Source organism: Marmota marmota, unplaced genomic scaffold (genome assembly GCF_001458135.2).
Source record: "Marmota marmota marmota unplaced genomic scaffold, marMar, whole genome shotgun sequence".
Taxonomy (NCBI): Eukaryota; Metazoa; Chordata; class Mammalia; order Rodentia; family Sciuridae; genus Marmota; species Marmota marmota.
The window spans coordinates 1,367,452-1,394,414 of NW_026000142.1; the positions used below are offsets into that span (position 1 = coordinate 1,367,452).

A 26,963-nucleotide genomic window follows, 5' to 3' on the forward strand; every position below is an offset into this window, starting at 1 on the left:
TTTATTTTTTTTTTTTTTTTTTTTTGGTGCGGCACTGAGCACTGAACACACAGCAAGGGCTTTACCACTAAGCTATATCTCTAGCCCTTTTTATTTTATTTCTTGTGATAGGGTCTCTCTAAGTTGCCAAAGCTGGCCTTGAATTTGAGATCCTCCTGTTTCTGCTTCCCAGGTAGCTGGGATTACAGGTGTACATCATTGCACCAGGCTTAGAATAAGTATGTTTTTGATATAGACTAATTATAGCTATCATGTCCATATTGGTAACTTATTTATTTATTTATTTTTTGGATTCCTCAATTACAGAGGAATGAATGTGTCTGGAAGTCTTTATGGTATGGATGCTATTCCATATTGAGTATTAGCAAAATCTTTGAATTAACAAGGAAATTCTTTTGAATTTTAAACAAAAACCCACGTTTCAATTTCCTCATCTCCATATATTAGGGGGACTGTTTTATCTCTAGGGTCTCTTGCAACTCTTAACATTTTGTTATGCTATGATGGCAGTTTATAACTAGTGCTCAGCATTTAGGAAGCTTTAGCTTTTGTCTATGTCTTTTGTTTACAGGTACATCTCTAACATCCTCACCACAACCCCAAGAAAAGAGTAGCCCCATTTACCTCAATTTTCACAGACCATGGTGTTGTGAAATTACCTGCCCACCTCATGGTCATGAACTCAGATCCTTCCAGTTCACTTTCTGTAGGCTCAGGAATGCTGGGTCTTCAGAGGTCCACTAGCAGTGGGTGACTGGCTCCAGTAACCCTCTTACCCCATTATGGACTGATAATACAGGGTTGCTCTTTGCTTGCTTAAAAAGCCATGGTCAGTGGCACGACTCTATGAATTGTACCCAGAATATGCTTGTGAATATGTCCTCTCATTAAATCAGTGTTCACATCTTGGTCATTTGGATCAGATCATGGGGCAGGATACTTCTGATGCCTTTACTGATTCAGACCTTCAGTGTGTACATTGAGTCTGTCTTGGCTTGTGACTGAGCTTCTTAAATATGGGGAGTATTCAAAGAACCTTGTATTGGAATTGGGCTCCAGTAACCTATGAGACCTGAGTGTGAAATTATCAAAAGTTTTGAGATCTGATTGTTACATGCAGCCATTATTAAAACTCAAATCATAAACTTAAAACAGGTAAAATATACTAAAAGAAAGCAAAAAAAAAAAAAAAACCCTGTTACTTCCTAATTCTATTCTCTGCATTTCCTAATTATTTTACTGTATATATCTGTGTTCTTGTCTGTATAGTGAAAACACTATAATACTAAGCAGGCCTTGATTTATTGTGTCATTGGTATCTAGGCTTAATAAATTAATGGAGGCTGTGTTTCCAATACAGATTAAACTTAAACATGACCTGGTGATTTCTGTGTTGTAAACACTCTTATCATGGCCAATTTCAAGCCACCCAGGTGTGTGGGAAGGGATGGGCATATACAGATGTGTTAGATGCAGAAAATTCTTTTAAAAAATTTTTTTGGGGGTAATATCCCCTTCTGATGATCCTCTCATCATATCTTCTTGTTCCTGATTCCCACTGAAGCTAAATTTTATGTATTATTTAGAGAACAGCCCTTTCCTTTGTCTCAAATTTTTATAAGGAAAATTCTGGTCAGTAACCCCCCCATCAGCTTCTGTCCTGACCTTTTCACTCCAATTAACAGACTGACCAGTGGGGAGGAGGAAGTGATTTTCCTCAATATACCTTGGACCTAGAGGATGTCTGACTGCTCTCTTTTTCTGAGTGGCAAGTTTGCAGGCACGAGTTCTGCTTCTAGGGAAGAGGCCTTTACTTTTGGGGAATAAAATTAATTTGGGGATAGAGTTAGTCCAGCTTTGTGTGGCCCCACAACTCAACATATAACATGTAGTCAGTTTCATCCGTAATAAAGACGACAGCCTAATCTCCAATTGTTTGTCATCTTCATTTCATTTTTAATGAGTTCTTAATTCAGAAGGGCAAGTTATTTATTAGGGTTCTAGAACCTTACACTCTGAAGTGAGGGGTCTTAAAGATGAGGGTGGATCAGCCCCAGTTACAAGTGTCCACCCATCCTCTATCGCACAATCTGGTCCTTTCCTGTTTCTGTTTACCTGACTCCTGGTAACTTGGCCTTCTAATCAAATCTGTTAATATTTAATCTGTCTTCATCTCTGGGGTTTTCACAACCCCAGTGACAATCCAGGTCTGAACACTCTGTTCATTTGGCATCTTTTACCCTGATATGTCTAGTTCTCTTTTCACTTTGGACTTGTGCAGAACTGCATTTGAATCCTGACTCTACCCTTTACTGATTAAGTGACCTGGAGTGTCAATTTTCTCCACCTGTGTTTTTAAACTTTCGAGGTTACAGCAAGCTAAACTGAAGAGATGCAACACAGTCCTTGGTACATAGGAAGTCCTTGAATTGTGGTAGCTGCCATTCAAGTTTCCGTCTCCCCTCCTCTTATTAGGATTTCTGAAGCTGGTCCTTGATCTTTTCCATTCATATACACTTAGAATTTGCTCAGCATCCCAGCTTTAGCCAGCACATGCTTTGGGGGTGCACAAAGCTCCATCTCTACCCTGGCCTTCTTGTCAGAACCATCTTTGTGCACATTTTTGGTGGACATTAAGACATTACAGATGAAATATCCTCCTGCTCTTTATCTGTTCAATGCCCAAATTCCTATGCCCTTCCAGGTTTCTCGTGTCTATCAGGGGCACCCTATTTGTTCCTGACCTTAAGCTTCCACGTTGTATTCTCTATTGCCCATATCTGATTATTACGAGGCCATGCAGACTCTTTCCCGTGGCTTCCTGCTCTCCATTTCCAGGGCTAACACTGATGTCAGCTGAGCCGCTGCTCCCAGCCCCCTCCAGCCTCTCCCTGCTCGCTGCCCTTGATGTGCTTGTTTTCTCCTTTGTGCTTTTGCTCATGGCGCTCAAGGGACACTTGATGATCTTTGAGTTAGTTCTTTTATTATTTACTGACTTATATTGCTCTCTAACTCTTTGAAATTTCTGTCTTTTCTCCTCAGCTAGGTTGTAAACTCCTTGAAGACAAAATTAACCCCAAAAAACAAAAATCAAAAAAACAGGTCATAAACTTCTCAGAGTTACTGTCATAGTATCAAACATAGTACTCAGTAAAGGCCTCCTAATGGCGGGAATAGATTGGCTCTAACCCTTCCCAAGGTCTTCACACTGCCCCTCCAGTGTCAGCTGCCTTTGTTGTACCTGCTCTTAGCTCTGACTCTTTCCTGACAGGGGCCCTCTGTTTGAGCTGACCACCGTACACACACACACACACACACACACACACACACACTCACACTTACTAACTAACCTGGGTATTAAAATAATAATCTTTCTGTTATCATTTTTCATGAGACTCTAAGACATTAGGTACTCACTACTCTACATTGAAAAATGTGATGCTGGATGATTTATGAAGAACTAGTAAAGGAAGTGGGAAAAAAAACTAGTTTTGTGATCTTTTTCTCAAAAACATGAAGTCAAGGGTTGAAACAGACCAGGAAATTAGGAAGAAAATTTCTTTTCAGAGTCATTGACATGCAGAGGCTTGACTTTCTTCTGATGGTGGAGGACTAAGCGCCTTCTCCTTTTCTCAGAGGTGTCTGAGGAGGATTCCTTAGAGAGCTTAATTTACAATCTCTCTCTTCAAGGGGGAAAATAGGACTGATATGTAACTCATGATGAAGGAAGTGAAAGGAGCAAGTTTGTGACTAGAGCTGCTTGTCCAGTGGCATAGGAGAGAGAAGTGTTTTCATTGGGAGTCAGAAGCACCTTCACTGGTATGGGTCACTTCCCATGGCGGCCCATTTGTGGGGTAGGTTTTAAATGAAAACGTGCCCAGGTATGTGCCCACAAAGAACTTGCTTGTGGTAAGCCATTCTTATAGACCGTGGCCGCCATTAGAAGATGGTGCCGGCTTCCACTGTGGCCTGTGATAAACAACTCCTTTTATGGAGAGTTGGCACGCAATCCCTTACCACCCTATGAGAGAGATCCACGTGGCGGCTTGGGATTGGGATGCTGGGGGCTTTATTAAGCTGTGCTTGGGTGTGTCGGGCGCGGACGCTAGAAGATGATACATGACTCAAGGCCTGAATAAACTGCTGAAAGAAGAATCCTGTGTCGTGTTTTCCCTTGCTGGCGAGGGGTCGCGAGAGTTGGTGGCCCGCACGGGGAACATATTCCTCGAACCCAGGATCCAGAACTTTCAGCAGTCAGGGTGGTGCACCAGTAAGTTCCCAGGTAAGTGGGAATCCGCAAATAAGTAGCGGGACGCTCCTCTGTAGAAAAGGAGAGAGCGGGGATTTCATAGAACGGAACGCTCCTCCGTAGAAAAGGAGAGAGCGGGATTTTTGTACTTTCACTTTCATTATATCTTTGGAGACATTATGGGCGCTACCTCTTCAAGCCCAATTTTGTTGGCCCTAGATGGGTTGCTATGTTCAAAAGGACTTAAGATAAAGCAGAGCACTTTGCAGATGTTTTTGAGAGAAGCTGATATAGCAGCTCCTTGGTTTGCCTTTTCAGGGAGTCTTACGATTCCTAGCTGGGACAAATTAGAGAAAGGTCTAGATTTCGCTCGTGAGCAAGGCACCTTAGAGGGTGGTGTTATACCACTTTGGAAGTTAGTTAGAGGATGTATAGCAGATAGTAAATGCCAAGAAGCTGTGAGTGAGGGTCAGGCTGTTCTTGAGCAACTACATGAGGAAAAATCTGAAGGATCGCATAGTGAAGTGGCAGAGAGTATTAAAAGTAAGAGTAGTGAGAAGGCAAAAGAGCCTGAAAATAAAAATAGGAGAAGGCTCTACCCAGACTTGACCGAATTAAAAACGCCTGAGAACACAAGCGACTCAGAGAGTTCTGAGGACCTTGATATATTGTTACAACAACTACGTAAGATAAAAATGAAAAAGAAGAAAAAGGCCTACTGTAAGAAGGGGAAGGGAGCTAATATCGGTCAACAAAACTCTGAGGAGGAGGAGGTAGAATATCTAGAAGAAGATATGGTGCCGGTTGCCCCACCCCCGTATGTGGGGGGGAGCCAAGGTTCCGGGAGATCTTTTCATGCGCAAGTTTGGAGGACAGTTAATACAGATATGGGACTTGCATACCCTGTATTTCAGGACAATAACAGGGGAAGATATCATGAGCCTTTAGACTTTAAGATAATTAAAACCTTGGCAGAATCTGTCCGCACTTATGGCATAGATGCCGCTTTCACCCTTACTCAGGTGGAGGGACTTACTAGATTTTGCATGACTCCTTCAGATTGGGCTAGTCTAGTCCGCGCTTGTGTTTCCCCAGGGAAATACTTGGATTGGAGAGCATTTATGCTAGAGGGTGCAGTAGAGCAAGCTGCCCAAAATCATGCAGCGGGACGCCCTGCCTGGGATAAGGATATGCTTTTGGGACAAGGCAGGTTTGCTAATCAACAAACAGGATACCCCCCTGAGGTATATGAACAGATTAATAACATTTGTATCCGTGCATGGAAATCACTCCCAAATAGAGGAGAAGTGTCTGGCAATTTGACAAAAATTATACAAGGCCCCACAGAACCTTTCTCAGACTTTGTTGCCAGGATGGTGGACGCCGCAGGAAAAATCTTTGGTGACCCTGATAGAGCAATGCCCTTGATTAAACAACTTGTCTTTGAACAATGTACTAAAGAATGTAAAGCAGCTATTACTCCTTATAAAAACAAAGGCATAGAGGCCTGGATGAAAGTCTGTAGAGAAATAGGTGGGCCGTTAACTAATGCAGGCCTTGCTGCTGCTGTCCTTCAATTATCACATAAATCCAGCCCTGTTGCCGGAAAGTGTTTTGGGTGCGGTCAAGGAGGACATTTTAAACGAGAATGTCCTAACAAGAAGGGAACATCCAAAATTGAGCCCACCTCTGTTAGCCGTCAACCGGGCTTATGCCCCAGATGTAAAAAGGGAAAGCATTGGGCTAATGAGTGTAGGTCCGTCAGAGATATACATGGTCAACCTTTAAAAGATAGAAACATGTCAAAAAACGGCCGGGGGGGCCCCCGACCCCAGGGCCCGCAAATATATGGGGCAATGGAAAATGGGACAATGGAAACCGAGTCATGGCCGTCCCTGCGCCATCCCAAGAATCGCGGAGAGCCACTGCAGGTGCCGCGGGACTGGACCTCTGCTCCGCCGCCAGACTCGTATTAACACCTAAAATGGGAGTCCAACTGGTGGAGACTGAATTTAAAGGACCTTTACCACCTGGCACTGTGGGCTTGCTGATTGGGCGTGCTTCCTCTATCCTACGAGGCCTTCATGTTTTCCCTGGGATTATTAATCCGGACACGGTAGGAACAGTGAAGGTTATGGTGGAGGCCCCAAAAGGCATTGTGTCCATTTCCCCAGGAGACCGGATTGCCCAATTGCTAATTCTACCCAGTTTACATACCCGCTTTCCTGCTGATTCCTTTTTGAGGACAAGTGATGAGATTGGAACCACCGGAGGGAATTGCGTTTACTTGTCCTTAGATATGAAGAACCGTCCTACTTTAAAGTTAACTATAGAAAGCAAATCAATTTTAGGATTACTAGATACTGGGGCAGATCGTAGCATAATTGCTTTAAAGGACTGGTCAAAGGGGTGGCCGGTGCAGCTCTCAGATCAATCACTAAGAGGTTTGGGATACGCTCAAGCTCCACAAGTCAGCTGCAGGCATTTATCATGGAAAGATTCTGAAGGACGTTCTGGCACTTTTCAACCATATGTGCTCGATCTCCCAATCTCTCTATGGGGACGTGATCTTATGAAGGACATGGGGTTTCAACTTAGTAATGAATATTCACCAGTTGCCCAAAAGATAATGCAGGACATGGGATATAGACCAGGTTTTGGATTAGGAAAAAATTTGCAGGGGCGTAGACATCCTTTAGAACCTCAACAAAAACTTGATAGACATGGGCTGGGTTTTTCTTAGGGGCCGCTGAGGATCAGGTGCCCATTACCTGGAAAACAGGGGAGCCGGTGTGGGTTCCTCAGTGGCCGCTCCCCTCTGAAAAATTGACTGCAGCTTATGCTTTAGTACAAGAACAATTAAAGTTGGGACATATAAAGCCCTCCACTTCTCCATGGAATACACCCATATTTATTATTAAAAAGAAGTCTGGAAAATGGCGGTTGTTACATGATCTACGGGCCATTAATGCTCAAATGCAGCTCATGGGACCCATTCAGAGAGGTTTGCCTTTGCTTTCAACAATTCCAAAAAATTGGCCAGTGATATGTATAGACATTAAAGATTGTTTCTTTTCCATTCCATTGCATCCTCAGGACTCCGAACGTTTTGCTTTTACTCTGCCTTCATGTAATCATGAGGAACCTGATCAAAGGTTTGAATGGGTGGTTTTGCCTCAAGGCATGGCCAATAGTCCTACAATGTGTCAAATGTTTGTAGGAGCGACCATTGTTCCACTCAGACAAAAGTATCCATTGTTAAAGTGTATACATTATATGGATGATATATTGCTGGCAGCCAAAACCAAATATATGTTGGAAGCAGCTTACACTGATTTGGTACATTTATTACAATCAAAGGGCTTGCTTATTTCACCTGATAAAGTACAAACAGGAGGTTCTATTGATTATCTTGGTGCTAGTATCTCTTGTAAAACTATTACACCCCAAAAGGTGACTCTCAGGACTGATAATTTACGTACCTTAAATGATTTCCAAAAATTATTGGGTGACATAAATTGGATTAGGGGTTATTTACATATTCCCAATGCTGAATTAAAACCCTTGTATGAAATTCTTAAAGGTGATTCAGACCTTTCTTCCCCTCGGCATCTTACTGAGGAAGCAAGGTCAGCGCTGCTGAAAGTGGAGGAGGCTATACAACATGCTAGCCTTTGCAGGCTTCAAGAGGATAAGCCTCTTCAATTATGTGTGCTCGCCACTGTACGGCAACCCACTGGAGTTTTATGGCAAGATGGTCCTTTATTGTGGATACATCCACGTATATCCCCTGGAAAATCCCTTGAGTATTATCCTGATGCAGTTGCTTCCTTAGCTATGTTAGGGATACAACAAAGTATACAATTTTTTGGTTTTCCTCCGACGTCTGTGATTGTCCCTTATACGTGTCAACAAATTCAAGTTTTGTGTGCTAACCTGGATAATTGGGCTATATTGCGATGCTCTTTTCCAGGAGAGATAGATAATCACTATCCTTCACATCCTCTTATAACATTTGTTAAGGAACATCCTATCATTTTTCCTAAAATCACTTCTTCTACGCCTATCCCAGGAGCTGCAAATATCTTTACAGATGGATCCAAAACTGGTATTGGAGCCTATGTGGTAAATGATCAACCTCCTATCCAACATCAGTTTGCTCCTGGCAATCCACAATGGGTGGAGTTACAAATTGTCATAAAAGTATTTGAACAATGTCCGTTTCCTTTTAACTTAATCTCAGATTCTATTTATGTAGTTCAAGCTTTAAAGGTGTTGGAAGCAGTGGGTCCCATACACACATCAGGAGTAATGTCTTCCCTTTTTCTCCATCTTCAAACACTGATTTGGAATCGCTCCGCCTGTTTTTACCCTTTGCATATTCGAGCTCACACAGGTTTACCGGGTGCTCTTTCTGCTGGCAATGCCCAAGCTGACCTTGCTACTCGTCCTTCTTGGATGTTCCTCGTTTCCTCCTTAGACCAAGCTAGAAACTTTCACAGTAAATTTCATGTTAATGCACGAGCACTTCAAAAGCGCTTTACTATCTCCCGTGCTGATGCTCGCCAGATTGTCTTGGATTGCCCTAATTGCGTCATTTTGCATCATCCTCCTTCTGTGGGCGTAAATCCTCGTGGTTTGCGGTCTTTAACAATATGGCAAATGGATGTCACTCATATCCCTGACTTTGGCAAGCTTAAATATGTCCATGTGTCTGTGGATACTTGTTCTGGCATTATCCATGCTTCTGCTTTGTCTGGTGAAAAGGCTGGAAATGTTATCACGCATTGCTTGGAAGCCTGGGCAGCATGGGGCTTACCACAGACCATTAAAACGGACAATGGTCCAGCGTATACTGGACGACAATTTTCTTCCTTTTGCAGCCAGATGGGTATCCAGCTTGTCCATGGTTTACCTTACAATCCACAAGGTCAGGGTATTGTAGAGCGTGCTCATAAGACTCTAAAAGAGATGTTAATAAAACAAAAAGGGGGAATTGGCTTAGGCCACACCCCGAAAGAGCGCCTCTCCCTGGCTCTATTTACTATTAATTTCTTGAATTTGGACATCCAAGGGCGCTCTGCTGCGACTAGGCACTGTTCGCCCTCTGCCCCGAACTTTGGGCACGTTAAGTGGAAAGATGTACTTTCTGGACAATGGTATGGGCCTGATCCCGTGCTGGCATGGGCACGAGGTTCTGTCTGTGTTTTCCCACAGGACCGGACGGAGCCGGTGTGGGTTCCAGAACGCCTGACAAGAAGAGTCCCGACATCAATCAACCAACAACAGGAGGCGCTACAACAATCTCATGATGAGGACCATCCTTCTACTGAGTGTCCTGATTCTAATGCTGATATCGATGGTACAGGGGACATCAATGCAGTGGTGGGCGGTAGCTCGAACGTGGCCAATGCCGATGCCGGTTCATAGCAATTCTAGTGTTCTCCCCACTCTTTTTTCTACTTCATGTGAGATGTCTGCTCCTTGTGTTTCCCCTAGAGGGGACCAAGATCGGTCCTTCAATCTCTCCAGCATCAATCTCACAGGAGTTTTTTGCTTCAGTTTTTCCAAGGGTGATTGCATCCATTTAAAACTTAAGAACTTGACTAACTGGGAGGACCCATTGCAGTACAGTCGGATCTCGCAGGGAGTTTTGGGTGCAGTGCTCCTACAAATTAGCTCAGGGAAAAACCAGGGCTCAGGAAACTTGACAAATACTTCTGAGCTTAATATTACCACTCTGGCCATTACTTCCCAGGTGTTAATTCCGTTGTCTCCTTCTAATCAGACCTCTAATGCCACTCATTTTAAGGCTTCTCCTTATTGCACTCCTGAGTGTGGCTTCCCCCCAACATTCACGCCTTGCCAAGATCATTCTTGGGAGAAACATCAGGTCGCTAAAGGTTTCTCCCTTTCCCCCTCTCTTAAAAGATACTTGTATAATTCTTCCAACAATAATTCCTCTATAGGAGCAGGTTGGTCTTGGTTTCAATGGTTGATTTCCAATGAAAAGGGAGCCACAGCTGATATTTCCGCTTTGGCTCAATTACGAGGAGTCCAAAGTTGGCTGTTTAATGTTTCTGGCAGTACCCAAGACTCGGAGCGAGGTAGGAGGCTTAAAATTTCTGCAAATAATTCACAATTATCTAATGCTACATTACCCTCCGCAGCAGTCTGTCTCCAATCTCCGTTCCTGTTTATTTTGGCTAATGATACATCACAGGGGATGCTTAATTGTTCTAATATTACCTGCTATTTGTCTGAGTGTTGGAATGGCTCCTGGACTACGGCAGTGGTTATGAAAGTTCCGACCTTTGTCCCGATTCCGGTTACTGCAGATCCAGAGTCTTTTCCTATTGTTGAACTGATTAGAGCCCGTAGAGATTTTGGAATTACGGCAGCTATAGTGACAGCTGTGGCGGTATCTGCTGCTGCAGCAGTTACAGCTGGAGTAGCCATGGCCAGCCAGGTACAAACTGCTGCCACTATTAATCAGGTTATTCAACAAACATCCACCATACTTGAATCTCAAAGTAGAATTAATCAACACATTTTATCTGGGATTCTGGCTGCTAATCAAAGGATAGATCTGCTTCAAGCTCAAGTTGAGGAGTTGTTTGATCTAGTACATTTGGGTTGTGTCGATCAACGTGCGCATTTATGTATAACCTCTGTCAGATTTAATGATTCCAGAAATGCCTCCCGCATCATCGGGGAGTATCTATCCGGAACCTGGTCCATGGAAGCAGAAAACTTGATCCAGTCTCAACTAACTCAGATTGCTGTTTTGAATAGTACCCGTGTCGAACCAGTGACTTTGGGTCAATTCACCAGTTGGCTATCCTCTGCCTTTTCCTTCTTTAAGGAATGGGTGGGAGTGGGCATTTTTGGGGCAATGTGTTGCTTCGGTGTTATACTTTGTTTGTGGCTTCTCTGTCGCCTTAAAACTCGCCATGCACAAGAAAAGGCTATGATTGTACAGGCTCTTGCGGCCTTAGAAAATGGCATTTCTCCACAAATCTGGCTTGCACATCTTAAACAGTGATTTCTGGGCAGGGCCATTGCACCCCAAGTTAGTTTCACATTGCACTGGGATTGGCATGTCCTCTTCCTTATTCTCTCCCAGTGCTGAATAGCCCTTGCACTCTGCAGGTCTTGTTACCATTGCACGCAGATGGGTTTCAGGACTGGTCTTTCTTCTCGGCTACAGACTCTTTACCTTCCTCTGGGGCTTAGGGATTGTGTTGCCAACTTAAATTTTGTCATTATTACCAGGCTACCTGTGTTATCCTACTTCTCGCCGTCGTCATGATGCAGGATGCGAGGCAAGGCACTGCACTTGAGTGATCCCTCAACGGACCTCAAGGAAAGCATGTCCTATTGCATGCGGGTTTGACGTCCACGCCCCGCCCTATGAAAAAAGGCGTCAGCTGATATGGGATCAGGTCTGGGGAAGGCGCCTCCTTAGGACTGAACCATACATTGCAGCCACTTCTGCACAGTGGGATAGGACCTCTACTTTCACCTGCATTGTTATATAAAATAGAAGGGGGAACTGTGGTAAGCCATTCTTATAGACCGTGGCCGCCATTAGAAGATGGCGCCGGCTTCCACTGTGGCCTGTGATAAACAACTCCTTTTATGGAGAGTTGGCACGCAATCCCTTACCACCCTATGAGAGAGATCCACGTGGCAGCTTGGGATTGGGATGCGGGGGGCTTTATTAAGCTGTGCTTGGGCGTGTCGGGCGCGGGCGCTAGAAGATGATACATGACTCAAGGCCTGAATAAACTGCTGAAAGAAGAATCCTGTGTCGTGTTTTCCCTTGCCAGCGAGGGGTCGCGACACTTGCTGATTGTTTCTTTGGCTGAGAAGAAGCTTTGTAGTTTGAATCCATCCCATTTATTGATTCTTGATATTAATTCTTGCACTATAGGAGTCTTATTAAGGAAGTTGGGGCTTAATCCGACATGATGGAGATTTGGGCCTACTTTTTCTTCTAATAGACACAATGTCTCTGGTTTAATTCCTAGGCCCTTGATCCACTTTGAGTTGAGTTTTGTGCATGCTGTACAACCAGATATATGAAAAATTGTGCTCTATATGTGTAATATGAATTGTAATGCATTCTACTGTCATAACAAATTAAAATTTACAAAAGGAAAAAAAGAAGAACAATAGGGCTAAATATGGAGGCAGAGAAGAGCTACTGTTTTCCACAGGCACATCACCTCCAAGCCCTTGAATGTAGTCACCTACCCAGAAACTCTGATTGAAGAGGTGGGGTAATTTAGGAGGTGCCGGTGTGTGTGTGTTTGTGGTATGGGATATTGAAATCAGGGTTGCTCAACTACTGAGCTACGTCTCCAACCTCTTTTTAAAATTTTATTTTGAGACAGGGTCTTGCTAAGTTTCCTGGGGTCTCACTAAGTGGCTTTGAACTTGGGATCACCTGGCCTCAGTTTCCTGAGTTGGCTGGAATTAGAGGTGTGTGCCAAAACACCTTACCTGATTTAGGAGTTTTTGCTGAAGTTTCATTACATAGTCATGATTGATTAAATGATTGGCCATTGGTGATTGAACTTGACCTCCAGTTCTCCCCTCCCTGGAGGTTGTGGTGGTAGGAGAAGTGCTGAAAAAAAAAAAAAACATGCCAAAACCCAAAGAGTCAAAACTTGTTCTTTCCTTACCAATGGGGCTTGTTGCATGTAACCAAAGATTTTTCTGTAACTCTGGAAATTCCAAAGACCTAAAGAGAGCTGAGTACCAGGAACCAGGGGGCAAAGAACCAGTATTCCTACTACATCCTACCCACAAAACCTCCATTTCCACAGGAGTTTTACAGCTTGAAGCAGGACTGGGCTATAGGAGAGAGGACCCTAGAAATAAAAATTGCAGTTCCAATTGTTCAGTTAATGAACATTTTAATTACTGAAATGACATTGTTCTTATATCTAGAATGACTGGAGGGCTTTTTATTATTAAAAATGAACTAGAAACAGGTGTGGCTCCTGTTGACGTATCATGCCAGGAGTTAGAGAGTAACTTTGTATGATCAGGAAAAAGAGAAAGAAGAAAGCCGTTGGATAAAACTGTTGTTCGTTGAAGGTTTTGAGGTACCTCTGTTTCAGCAGGAGAGCTATATTTGTTGATTCTGTGCAAGCAGGGTGGGTGCACACACACCTTAGTCTTCTCCATGACACACACCAAAGCAACTGAAGTTGTAGTCAATGCCTATGAACACATCAGGTGGAACGTAGCTGCAAGTTGAATTCAACTCCTCCAAGAAATCTTTCTTAACCGGCCACAATCCAAACAGTTCTCCTTAGAATTTCTTTAGTTCCTATTTTTAAAAACCATGTAAAGTAACACTTACATACATGGGCCAACCAATTGTCTCCATTGGTTTTTTTCTTTCATCCTTATGATCAATCTCTCACTAGGAACCAATGTATTTTATTTTGGGGGTATTTATATATATATATATTTACCATTATAATGTACTTGACTATGGTTGAGATAGATACAAACCTTATGGCCACATCAAACGTCTGTTAAGTGAATTGAAGAAATATACAGTTTGGTCTAAAATCTAAAATGAAATTATTCTTTCTTCTATAGGACATGTTAGCCAGCTTGAATCAACTTTCCTGTGTTCTGGTTGGCCAATGAACTGTTGAACAGGGTGCTAATGAAATAACTAAGTTTCATGTCATCTTTTATTTGTTCATGAAAGTTAAAATTCCATAGTAACCAGTGAGTGTGGTTTAGTGTGTGACATTAATCCTCTTCAGGCATGTACTGGGAGATACCTTTGGTCAACACGCATGCTACTTACTCTGACGTTTGCTTTATCTCATGATCATCAATGAGCTTCGGTCCTTGAATTACTGACTTTCAGATTTTTGAGAACAAAATATTCTGTAGACCTAGGAGAGTTTCCCAGGCAGCAGGAAGAATATTCTGAGAACATCTCTCTCAAAATTGCTTCAGTTATGGGCAGGGCAAGTAATTCTTCAGGATCCTAGCTGCATTATTAGCACCTCGTTTTCACTGAAGATGGTAAAGGAAGGTAGTTTGCTTTTATTAATAGGCCTATCTACCATGAGACATATCAAAGAAATTAAGTTCTCCAGGGAGCCTAGCAGGACTGGAATCTGTTAATCACTTCCCTCCCTCCCCCGCACCTTTCTTTCTTTCTCCTGGCTTGATTTTAAACTCCTGGGCTCAAGGGATGCTCCTGCCTCAGCCTTCCAAGTAGCTGTGACTACACATGCATGTTACTGTACCCAGCCATGAGCTATGAATTCTTGATGTTTCTGTGAGCAGAATGCATGAACCATATGTGTGCATTGAACACTGAAACTCTGTGCTTCCCCTGCAGGTGATACAGGCTTGCCATTCTTGTCCCAAAGCAATTGAAGTGGTGGTCAATGCCTATGAACACATCAGGTGGAACATAAAGTGGAGAAGAGCCATCCCGGATGATGACTTGGAGGTAAATAATCAATTTGTTTCCTATGGTTTTCACTACCAAGTATTGATAGACTGAAATTCAAGTATGGAAATTTCTAATAAAAAATATTGTTTTTGAGAATATTTAAAAAATCTTTTCAAATATAATGAGAAAAGGGTTGTAAATTCAGGTTTATATATATTTGATAGAAAGTTTATAGCTTTATCAAACATACAACATTAAGAAGTCTCTCAGGGAATTTCTCTATTTAAGGTCAAGTTGAATAAAGAAAGAAAGGTGGAAGTATTACTTTCCATCAATTTAGATGAATTAAATAATAAGATTTGGGGTTGTTTATATAATATTTTAAACCAGGAAATTATAGTTTTTTTTTGTGTAGATCATTTCACCCAACTTTTTCTTCCTTTTAAAAATTGTTTCTTTTTAGTTATATATCATATTAGGATTAATTTTGAAATAATTATAAAAGCATGGAATATAATTTGCTATAATTCAGTCCCCAGTACTTCTCCTTTCTCTCTCCTTCACCTTTTTCTTTCCCTCTATTTTACTGATCCTTCTGCTATTTACTTATAGGTTTTTTTATCAATTAGTGTCTTATGGGTATACATGATGGTGAGATTCACTGTGGTATATTCATATATGTATATAAGAAAATTAGGTCAGATTTATTCCACTATTCTTCCCTTATTCTGTCTCTCCCTCCATCCTAATCCCTTTCATCTAGTTACCAACCTTTCTTCTATTTTGATGGAATTCCTTCCCCTTTTTTCCTTCTCTTTCCTTCTTTATTCCCCCTTATTTTGGATTAGCTTTGGCATATCAGAGAATATATTAGACCTTTGACTTTTGGGATATGGCTTATTTCATTTAGCATGATAGTCTCCACTTCCATCCGTTTACCAGCAAATGCCATAATTTCATTCTTTTTTCTAGTTAAGTAATGTTCCATTGTGTTTACATAACACATTTTCTTTCTCCATTCATCTATTGAAAGGCACCTAGTTTGGTTCCATAGTTTGGCCTTTGTGAACTGTATTGCTATAAACATTGATGTGGCTGTCTTCCTATAGTATGCTGATTTAAAATATTTTGGATATATATTGAGGAGTGGGATAGCTGAGCATATGGTAGTTCTATTCCTAGTTTTTGAGAAGTCTCTGTACTGCTTTTCCAGAGTGGTTGCTCTAATTTGCAGTCCCACCAACAATGTACAAATGTACTTCTCTCCCAACATATTTGCTAACACATTACTATTTGTATTCTTGAGCATTGCCATTCTGACTGGAATGAGATCAAATCTCAATGTAGTTTTGATTTGCATTTACCTAGAGATGTTGAACATTTTTTCATTTCTTCTTCTGAGAAGTGTCTGTTTAGTTATTTTGTCCATTTATTAATTGGGATATTTGGGGTTTTATTTGGTGTTAAGCTTTTGAGCTCTTTATATATTCTGGATATTAATGCCATATCTGAGGAGCAGGTGGCAAATATCTTCTCCCATTCTGTAGGCTCTCTCTTCACACTCTTAATTGTTCTCTTTGCTGTGCAGAAGCTTTTTGATTTGACGCCATCCCGATTATTGATTCTTGTTTTTTTTTTTTTTTTCTTGTGCTTTAGGAATCTTGTTAAGGAACTCAGTGGGCCTACATTTTCTTCTAGCAATTTCAAAGTTTCTGGTCTAATTCCTGGGTCTTTGAACTACTTTTAGTTGAATTTTGGGTGAGAGGTAGGATTTAAGTTTCATTCTTCTGCATATGGATAACCAGTTTTCTTAGCACCATTTGTTAAAAAGGTTATCATTTCTCTAGTGTGTTTTTGGCACCTTTGTCTAGCATCAGATAATTGTATTTATGTGGGTTTGTCTCTGTATCTTCTATTCTGCTCCATTGGTTTTTATGTGTGTTTTGGTGCCAGTACAGTGCTGTTTTTGTTACTGTAGCTCTGTAGTATAATTTGAGGTCTGATATTGTGATGCCTCCAACATTGCTTTTTTTTTTTTTTTTTTTTGCTTACGATTGCTTTGGCTATTCTGAGTTTCTTATTTTTCCTAATGAATTTTAGAACTGCTTTTTCTAGTTCAGTGAAGAATGTATTTTGATGAGGATTGCGTTGAATCTGTATAATACTTTTGGTAGTATGGCCATTTTGAAAATATTAAGCCTGCCCATTCAAGAACATGGGAGGTCATTGCATCTTCTAAGTTCTTCCATTCCTTTCTTCAGTGTTTTATAGTTTTCATTGTAGAGGTCCTTCACATCTTTCATTGGCTTAATTCCCAAGTATTTTATTTTATGTTTTTTGAGGTTATTGTGAATGGGATAGATTTCCTAATTTTTTTTCCAGCAGATTCACTATTGTAGTATAGGCAAGTGATTAATTTATATATGCTGATCTTATATCCTGCTGTTTTACTAAATTTATTTACCAGCTCAAGAAATCTGGTGAAGTTTTTACAGTCTTCTAAATTTAGAATCATGTCATCAGCAAACAAAGACTTCTCCTTTCCTATTAGTATCCCCTTCATTTCCTTCACTTGCCTAATTGCTCTGTCTTGAGTTTCAAGGACTATATTGGAGTGGTAAGAGTAGGCATCCTTATCTTGTTCCTGGTTATAGAGGAAATGCTTTCAAGAAATGCTTTTTTATCCATTCAGTATGATATTGGCCCTAGGTTTGTTGTATATAGCCTTAGAATGTTGAAGTAAGTCCTCTCTGTCCCTAGTTTTTCTAGTGTTTTAAACATAAATGGGTGCTGCATTTTGTCAAATGCTTTTCTGAATCTATTGAGATAAGCTTGTGATTCTTATCCTTAAGACTATTTATGTGGTGGATTATGTGGTCTATTTATTAATTTATATGTCTTGAAGCAACCTTGCCTCCCTGGGATGAAACACAGTTGATCTTGGTGCACTTTTTTTTTTTCCTTTTCAAATTTTTTTTAAGGGAAAGGAGATTGATTTGCTGTTTTATAACAAATTTTCCTATTCACCCATTTAAACAAGTGGGGAATACTTTTAGATGTATATTGTGCACTACCTTTTAAATGCGTTTTTGTATGCAGTTTGCCAATATTTTATTAAGCATTTTTGCATCTATGTTCATCAAGTATACTGGCCTGAAGTGTTCTTTCTGGTTTTGGTATCACGGTGATACTGGCTTCACAGAATGAATTCAACAGTGTTCCCTCCTTTTCTATTGAGGAGGACTGGTATTCATCTCCTTTACAGTTTTGGTAGAACTTAGCTGAGAATCCGCCTAGTCTTGGGTTTTTATTTGTTGGAAGGCTTTTGATAGCTGCTTCAATTTCATTACTTGATATTGATCTGTTTAAGTTTTCTATATCCTCATGGTTCAATTTGGGAGGGTAGGATGTCTCTAGGAATTTTTACATGTCTTCCAGATTTTCTAGCTTATTGGAGTATAAATTTTCAAAATACTTTCTGATGATACTCTGGATTTTAGTAGTGTCTGTGGATTATTTTACTAACTTTTAAATGCCTTGATGTAGTTATTTGACTTTTGGGATATTACAAACAAGCTATGAGTCATACAGAAAGCCCCTGGCAGAGCCAAGTTCACCTGTAGACTTATGTACTTTGCTGTCTCTGTAAAGCAGTCCTTCCCCAGAGCACCCTGTCCTTGCTTTTAAAATCACAGACTGTCCTCAACACACAGAGGCATCAAGTATAGAGTGCAAAGTTCCCTGGACTTAGAGGTCGATGGCTTAGGTGTGCAATTGTTTTCTGCTACTTATTAAGCTCTTTTACTTTTAAAAGTTGCTTCACTTGACTGAGCTTCATTAATCCTCTACTCCCATTAAATATATGAATTTAGAGGTCACACAAGACACATAAAGGACATGAAATAATATTAGATTAATTTGAAAAGATCCAGATAGCACACGTAAGTATGTTTTCTCTCATTTCCTGGGTTCTGAGTTGTGCAGTATTATTTCCCCTCCTGGCTCTTTATGTACCTCCTTTTACCTCCTCATCTCAGCTTGATGTTTAATTTTGTCTCAACATCAGAGACCCTAGAAGGCTGCCCTCAGGTATAAAGTGGGGATTGAATGCATCACTGTTGATTTTTATTCATATAAACGGTGGGGCCTTTGTAACGTTAACCTGTCTTGCCTTCCTTTACAGAGATACTTTGATTTCTACCACTCTCTCTTCACCGTATGCTGCAACTCTCCAAGAACCCTCATGCATTTATCGAGATGTGCCATTCGACGAGCATTACACAACAGATGTCACAAAGCAATTCCTTTGCTTTCCCTCCCATTGTCATTGAAAAAGTACTTGCTTTTAGAGCCAGAGGGAATCATTTATTAAGCCTTATGAGACAGCAGTTCCCAATCCTAGATATTTAAGTGGACTCGCTGGGTAGACACAGTTTGCATAAATAAAATGGTACTTGGGTTGATTATAACACTTCAGGGATTTCAAAACACTTTAAAAACACTATGTCATTAATCCTGGAGTATCATGGTGAGGGGAAATAAACAAGGAAAGTTAAGGAATTTTCAAAGACAAGAATGTGTTCACAAGGTACTGGTATGACAGTAACAGTTGACAGGTATAGCACTCTTACTAGGTGCCGGAGACATTATGTTAAACTTTGCATATATTATCTCATCAGGGACCCATGTTTTCTTACAACCATTCTCACTCTCTACCTTATCAGTAATAAGTTTACATTACCATATAGTTCGCAACATAGCAGGTTTTGTGATGGGCCTCTTAAACTTGGCGTGTTCCTTCATGACCATTCAGCAGTAATTACTGTCAGTAGTTTTGCAAACTCCTATTCCCCACACCAGGCTCCTCAATTTTAGTGAAGAACGCACATGAGCACAGGCAAAACAGGGAGATCTTTGAGTCTGATAAGAAATGAGAAGGGAAGACCAGTCCACTTAATAGTCAGGAATGGCCATTTCAATATACACCCATTAAGCGAGACTGGAGATGCAGAGATGAGTCAATGGGACTCCTGCTCTCCAGGATCTCACCATTTAGCTTGAGGATCCGGACCTATGAGCAGGCAACTGCTATAGAAGAGATCGGGGCAAGAGTACAGGTGCAGACTCATGTTTATTGCTTTCAGAGTTGTGTTTCTGACATGAAGTGTGTGATTTTTCTTTGAAGCATGATAATAAAGAGTGAAGGGATTGTGTAAAGTAGAGGGATCTTCTGCTGTGGTTAGGGTAAAAGTATTTGAGTGTCCCTGAACATCCAGATATTGTCTTATTTTAGTTTCCTATTTAGTACCTTCCTAGACTCTTTGAGAAAAATAATACCTACTCAGTGGCTCCTGTATGTAGGACAAGGAAGGTCAGGAAAGTGGGCTATTGATAGCAAGGGTGTAAGGGGAAAGACTTGGTCAGCTATTTTGCTCTTTTTATGTAATAGACTGACACGTGGAGTGTTTTAGCTAGAAGATAAGGAGCTCTTTGCTAGTGACAGCTGGTTTCAGGAAGTAAATAGAGTTTTTGAAAATGGTACAAGTTTGAGAAACTTGGAAAGATAAGTGTGTTAATCAGACTGGCTAGAAAGAGGAACGTAGATAATTCACCTCTAGGTCTCTTGGTTTATGAGGCTAACTTTGCTTCACTTTTTTTGTTCTTGCTAGTCACTTTTAGACAAGTTTATTGCGTCTTAGCATTGCTTTTTTTTTTTTATAGGTTAAAGCAGAAGTAATTAAGTGCAAACAAATATATTTGCCAGTTGCAAGCAGGTGTCTTTTATTTGTGTGGTCCTCCATCATATATAACTTTGTATGCTTGTGTGTTGAATAGAGATGTGGTCAAATATTCCACTAGACTACCAGTAGGCTGTGCTTCTGAACTGGGATTCTCCTACCCAGTTGTGCTGTGGAAGAAAAACCATAGGTAGATATAATAATCTTTTTGAAATATTAGTTCTACTCAACTAACTTAGGAGAATATGAGCTCTCTATCATAGGACAGAATGCTGAATTTGCATGAATTATTAATATAAAACATGAACTTTCAAAAAGTAGTATACTTGTAGAGAGCGGTATAGAACACACCGAGGAACATTTGAAGGATTGCAAGCTCTCCTCCATTGTCGGGAATGTTCTGGCAGAAAAATCTGTGACATACTGACTTAGACAAGTAAGCTGATGTTGAGGAGGAGGGGAGGTGGTGTTCCTCCTATGGGGAGATAGTAATGTTTCCAGCTAGCTTGTGTGTGTTTAAACATCTATATCAGTCTAGCATAGAATATGTGAATACTCATTTTGAAATGTTTATTTGTGGACTTAAAGTGAGTTTTTTTTCTTCATTTTTGAACTTTACAGAACTTAAATAAAGCTCTTCTCTTTCCTTTCCTCTTTGAGCACTGTTTATTTACTGATAAAACTCATCTTCCTAACACGGTGTTGACTTTTCAGCAGTGACACTGAAGAACTTTACATATTTCATTGCTTCCTTCAACATTTAAAAAGAAAAAGAGAATGAAGAGTTGTGCCCGTGAATGAATAATGCTTTCCAAAGAAAGTAAAGGGTAAAGATGGTGGAAAAGCAAGTAAAACCCAGGCTAGTGCTACAGGGAAAAGAGTGTTTTAATAATAATGAACAAATTGTGCTGACTCACTCTCCTCCACTTCTCACCTCTTCTATTGTCCTGGGGTTTTTCATTTCCCCTCATTCTCACAATCCTCTCAACCCTGGGCAAAGCAACAGAAGAAATTACATCCTCATGACGCCTGTGTTGCTTTCTGGGAGAACTTCCTGTAAATAGACATCTAACGTCCTGAAGAAAAAGCCATCAATCTTCTGTAAGTTACACGCCAAATAGAGGCTATGATGTGAAGAAAAGACCACCTGTCTGGTTTTCTCACTTCTCTGGATCTAGTCAGACTCTGTTTTATTTTTTAATCACCTAGTGTTACATCTCCACTTTGTCCTTCCATCCTGAACCCAGTGGGTTCTGATAAAAACGCAGCAGTGGAAAGTCAATGGTAGTGCTCAGAAAAGCAACAAACCATTTGCAGCGGGTTATCAGTGTTGGAAAAGACAGCTGAGCCTGATATTTGTATTACTCATCTGATTGGGAAGAACTCACAAAAGTCCTAAGTTCATACACTTTCAAAACTTTTTAAAAAATGACTCTTGACTATTCACTCATTTTCTTTGAAATGCAAACATCGTACTTAATGCCTGGGAGGAATTCCTCATCATTTTCTATAAGACGATAAACAGGTGCATTAGTTAGATGTTCAGTGTCTTTCTATCTGGGCTCATAGACCAGCTCCCACTCGCATTTGACCTATAATTTAGGGGAAATGATATAATTATTCCCTTCCTTCACTTCCACATTTGTAAAATGGGAATAATAGTGGCTCCCATCTCATTTCACATTTATGGGATTATTTCAAGGGTTAAATTAATACATTAAAACACATAGAACTGAGCATGACAGTTAAGCATTTTACTATTGTCATTGTCACAATCATTATAATTTATGGATAGGTTTCTACCAGTAGGGTATTATATCCTTAGAGTGATGCTGTCACTGTGAATGAGACACAAAGGAGTTCTGTTCACTTTGGGAAATGAAGCAGGCAAGCTCCTATCATGCTGGGATAGGAACTTGCCTGCCACTGTCCCACCAATGACCCACCAATGACCACTGTCATTGGTCATTGTCTCACCAATGACCACTGGGAATCAATGGGTAAGCAAGATGAACCAGGTCCCTGACCTTAGGCTTTTTTGAGATGAGGAGTGAGGGGTAGAAATAGCATTGATGTGGAGGATTAGGAAACAAGCCAAATGGATTCATTTTTTAAACTTTTCCCTTTGTAAGTGGGTTTATCAAGGAGGCAATGACTCCTTTTATTATTTTATGAAGGCTGTGGGGGATCAATTGAAAATTTACCACATGGACAGAGAAGATTGTTCAGCTGTTTCCTTCTTCAATGGGGAAAAGAGTAGGAGATCACCATACAGTGGAGGAGTATGGATTAGCAATGAGGATCCCGATGGTCACGGTTATTGCACATCAGAATGAATGAACAGGGACGGTTGGAGAGAATTTCATTCATTGATCCTTTTGCTTGCAAGAATTTATACAGTACTACTACACATACAGTTCTGGATTAAATGGGGATGGAAGGAGGGGAGTGTTTTTACCAAGTCTTGGTAAGATTCACTTTTAGTAGCTTCAATGTTTTTGTTGATTAGTTTTTATGAGAAGCAAGAATAAAAAAAAATATATATTGTTTCTTTTTATTAGATACTATCTCACTGAACTATTGTTTCCTATAGCCTGAAATAAAATGGTTGATTAAAAAATGATTTTCAAAAATCTATATTTCTTTAATAAATTGCCTTCTTCATATTTGGTCACATCTGCCACCAAAAAGAAGCAATGCATAAAACATGCAAAACCATTCTCCAAAAAGTGGCTGTTTTTCTCTCTCTTTTTAGCAACATGAAGTGGATTAGGTGTGGTTAAGTGTGTTCATTACTAATTGGTTTTCTCAGATAGAGGTATGCCTCAGTGATATTGGATAACAGCTATGCAAATGTATGCTAATCCAGCCAAGGAAATGAAGTAGTGATGGCATTTGGTACTTTGTAAATTAAAGATGCTCCTGGATTAGTTTTTAGTGCTTATCAAGCAGGAAAGAGCAGACAAAACAGAACTATCATTGTGGGACGTGTAAGGCAATCTTCCACACAGATGATAGAAGACTCAGGGGCCCAGACCCTGTCTGCTCAGAGACGCGAGGGAGACACTCATTCCGTGTCCTGCTTCAGACTTGGGGGATCCAGAAAGTCAGTATTTGATTAACAAATGGTGGATACCAAGTGGAAATTATAATGTATTTTATGGAGGCAACAAGATGTAGAAACTGAGCTCTCCTTCTCTCTATCCTTCTCCAGGTCATGGCAGGATCAATTCCCTGGACTGCAACAACTGGATTGCCTACCCACTGGGTTCATCCAATAGGGAGATTAGCAGGACATTGGGACCCTTTCTGGCTCCCTCTCTGCTGGGCCCCTTGCTGGTGGCTGGATTTTTGACAAGGCCATACCTTGTGTCAAAAGTCTCTCTCCTAAGCTACCATTCTCCCTGGCTTATGGTAACTGCTTCCTCCATCAAATCCTTCAGACCTAGGGCTAGTTAAGCTTTCTGTTTGGTTGCTTTTGTCCCTGTTCCAAGTGCCTTGGCGTCCTTCCTTGATTTTTTTTTCTATGCTACCTACACTTCTATAAACAGTCCTTAATTAAATTCCCTCTAATCATCTCTATTGAGTGTATGTTGCTTCTCCGATGAGGATCCTGACAGGTGCACATGCATAACAGTGAGCCTGGTTGGTGGTCCTGGTCCTAAGAGGTGTTGGAGTGGAAGGCTGAGAGAGGTTGCTGTGAACCTGGGAAGGCTGCATGCAGGCAGATGACCTTGGTTGACCTGAAGAAGGGTGGGGTCTGGGTAACCTGCTGTGCATTTGTCATTAGCCAGGATAGCATTTATCAATAGTGAGTAGCCCTCACTAAGGTTGGAGCTGGGATGTACAATGACACTCACCATCACCAATGACACAAACTTGATGTAAGTAGTCAGGGAACAGGTGTCATCCAGAGCAGTGGAAGACATTGGAAAGGCTGGTTGGCACCAAATGGTGAAATGCCTCAGATCATGAGGAGTACCCTGGGGAGCCAATAAATTCATAAGCACCATCATAATTATACTTCTCCCCATCTTGCAGCTTGTATACTAATAATTTTTATGATACAACTATGTAAAATTTATAGAGCAGTTTATTACCTTAAAACATTTTCATCATGTTTCAGAGCACATAATTGCCTTCATCATCACCCTTAATTCATTTTTCCATGTCAAAATAAATCAATAAATAGATATGTAAATAAATATATAAATTCTGAAGCTTTAGGAAAACATATGTCAACATACCACTAGTTAATCATGTAAAACACTCCAATTCTATGGGCTGATTTATTGAGTGGAAAGTAGGATTATAGCATTGCCTTTTTTAAATATTAAAAGCTATCTATTTTTTTTTTATATTGGGGATTGAACTCAGGGACACTCAACCACTAAACCACACCCCCAGCCCTGTTTTGTATTTTATTTACAGACAGGGTCTCACTGAGTTACTTAGAGCCTCACTGTTGCTGAGGTTGGCTTTGAATCCATGATCCTCCCGTCTCAAGTCTCCCAAGTGGCTGAGATTATAGGTGTGCACTAAAAGCTAACTATTTTTTTTTAAATGACATTATAAAAAAGGAATCTTTTCCAGGGCATCTGAGGATTCAGAACAGAAGCAAAGTTGGAGTTGCGAGACTGCTAGCTCCAGTTTTCAGTGTGGCAGTATTCAAGTGATGAATGGTTTACGGAAATGCTGACATAATCACAGTCCTGCAGGGGCCCCAGACATCCCAGTACTGCGAAGTCAGACGGACAGTGAAGGGCCTCTGAGGATGATCCATCAGGGAAAGTTTAGGCATCAGCAAAATGTTTCTCAGTAACCTCTCTGGCTAATTCTGTGATAAAGAAACAAAAAACCTGGGAGGGTTTGCTTCTTGTGTTAGCACTGCAGTGGGGGCTCAGGGGAAAAAATAAGGACTTTGGGTTTCAATGGTTTGGGTTTTTTCCCTGGTCATGCCATTATTGTCTATATGACCTTCAGTCAGTTTCTAAACCCAAGTGTCAATTTAGATAATAGTGATTAAAGACCTGACACACACGGCCCTTTAGGGAATTAAATAAGATGACATAAGTAATTCATTTTAAACAGCATAATGTATGTAGTTAATCCCCAATAAATGGTCAGAAAGTACCCTTCTCTGCTATGTGGTGATTATGTAGAATATAGAGAATACAGGGCAGAGTTTCTAAGACATTTATATGAACAATACACAAAGACTGAAGACAAAGACAAAACCTTTTTTTTTTTTTTTTGTACTGGGGATTGAACCCAGAGGCCCTTTACCACTGAGCCACATCCCTAGCCCTTTTTATTTTTCTTTTGAGACAGAGTCTCACCAAGTTGCTTTGGGCCTTTGCTAAGTTTCTGAGGCTGCCCTTGAATTTGTGTCCCCCCTTCCCCAGCTTCCAGTCTCTGGGCTCACAGGTGGGCATCACTGTACCCGGCTCAACATTTGATTTTGATTGCACTTTAACCGTTAACAGTTTTCCTGGGGTACTAACTCACTCTCTGAAGTGAAGGGTTCAAACTGACTTGTCAATCGTTCTCTGCTTGTGGCAGTGTGGTCTGAAGGAGGCACTGTGGGAGAACTTCCGCCTGCCCTGAATCAAAGCGGTTACTGGCGGCTGGAATGACTACAGGGAGCTCTCATTTCTAAAATGGACCCTTAAGAAATCTAAACCTAAAGGCCCAAGGAAAACAAATAGATAATCTATAGCAACTTTCTTTTATCTCCTGGTTGTAGTTTCAAACAAATCAACTCTGCTGTTTATTAGAATGAGATCTGGGTAGAGGGAAGAGATTTGACCTGTGGGTATCTTATGGGAAGGAAAAACAGAAGAAGAACAACACTGCAGTGAGTTTCTCTCTCTGTAGCCCTGAAGTAGCCAATTTCATTAATCATTCTGTTCATTCAGTTTCCCTTCTTTCTTCCTCCATCCCTTTTTGTTTCTTGGGTCTTTGGGGTGTGTGTGTGCTTTTTGCCTCTGTTCCGGTTGGATTTCAATATGAGCAATATAGAGGCCATGCTGCTATACTCTTGGGGACTGTCAACAACCGATGAGATGGGTGTCTGCTGCAAAATTTGCATTTAGTTTACACTTTAGGCCATGCATCAACTGGGACATTCTGTGCATCTTTCTCCTTTCTTTGATTCTGTGTTCCCAGTTTGAAAACCCCAATTTTGGAAGATTTCGTTTTCCTTCTAGCAGTAGCTTACAGGTGAGAGATTGGGGCCAAGCTAAAAACAAAAACTACCAGAGAGGTAACAAGGAGCAGACCCTCCAAAATTAGGCATGCATATGCCCACCTGTCCCTGGCAACGCAAGGGAAAATGCAAAAACATCCACTCTGGGTTACAGGTGTCTCGTTTGTTGCTCTGCTCGGTCAATCACACCTAGGGTTATAAATGAGTGCTCCCTTTGGGAAAAGCACTGAAGAATTACTTCCTGAGATAATAGTTGGGGGACCACTCCAAATGCATGCACCTTTAAGTCCCGAGGCACCACGGGGATCTGAAACATCACTGGTGCGG

The 26,963-nt window shown here is 40.9% G+C and overlaps 2 protein-coding genes across 2 annotated transcripts in view; both read left to right on the forward strand.

The window, feature by feature from the left end:
• Positions 1-21,079, forward strand: part of Asb4 (ankyrin repeat and SOCS box containing 4) — a 70,671-nt gene extending 49,592 nt beyond the window's left edge. Inside the window, exons 4-5 of the mRNA XM_015488231.2 lie at positions 14,634-14,747; positions 18,874-21,079. Of these exons, the coding sequence (XP_015343717.1) occupies positions 14,634-14,747; positions 18,874-19,062 (303 nt within the window). The 3' untranslated portion in view covers positions 19,063-21,079. The remainder of the gene's footprint in view (positions 1-14,633; positions 14,748-18,873) is intronic.
• On the forward strand, positions 4,479-10,504 carry LOC125611359. Its single transcript, XM_048785962.1, has 2 exons — positions 4,479-5,353; positions 10,301-10,504. Coding segments are annotated over exons 1-2 (837 nt in total). The 5' UTR covers positions 4,479-4,518; the 3' UTR covers positions 10,303-10,504.
• Positions 21,080-26,963: the final 5,884 nt, after the last annotated feature.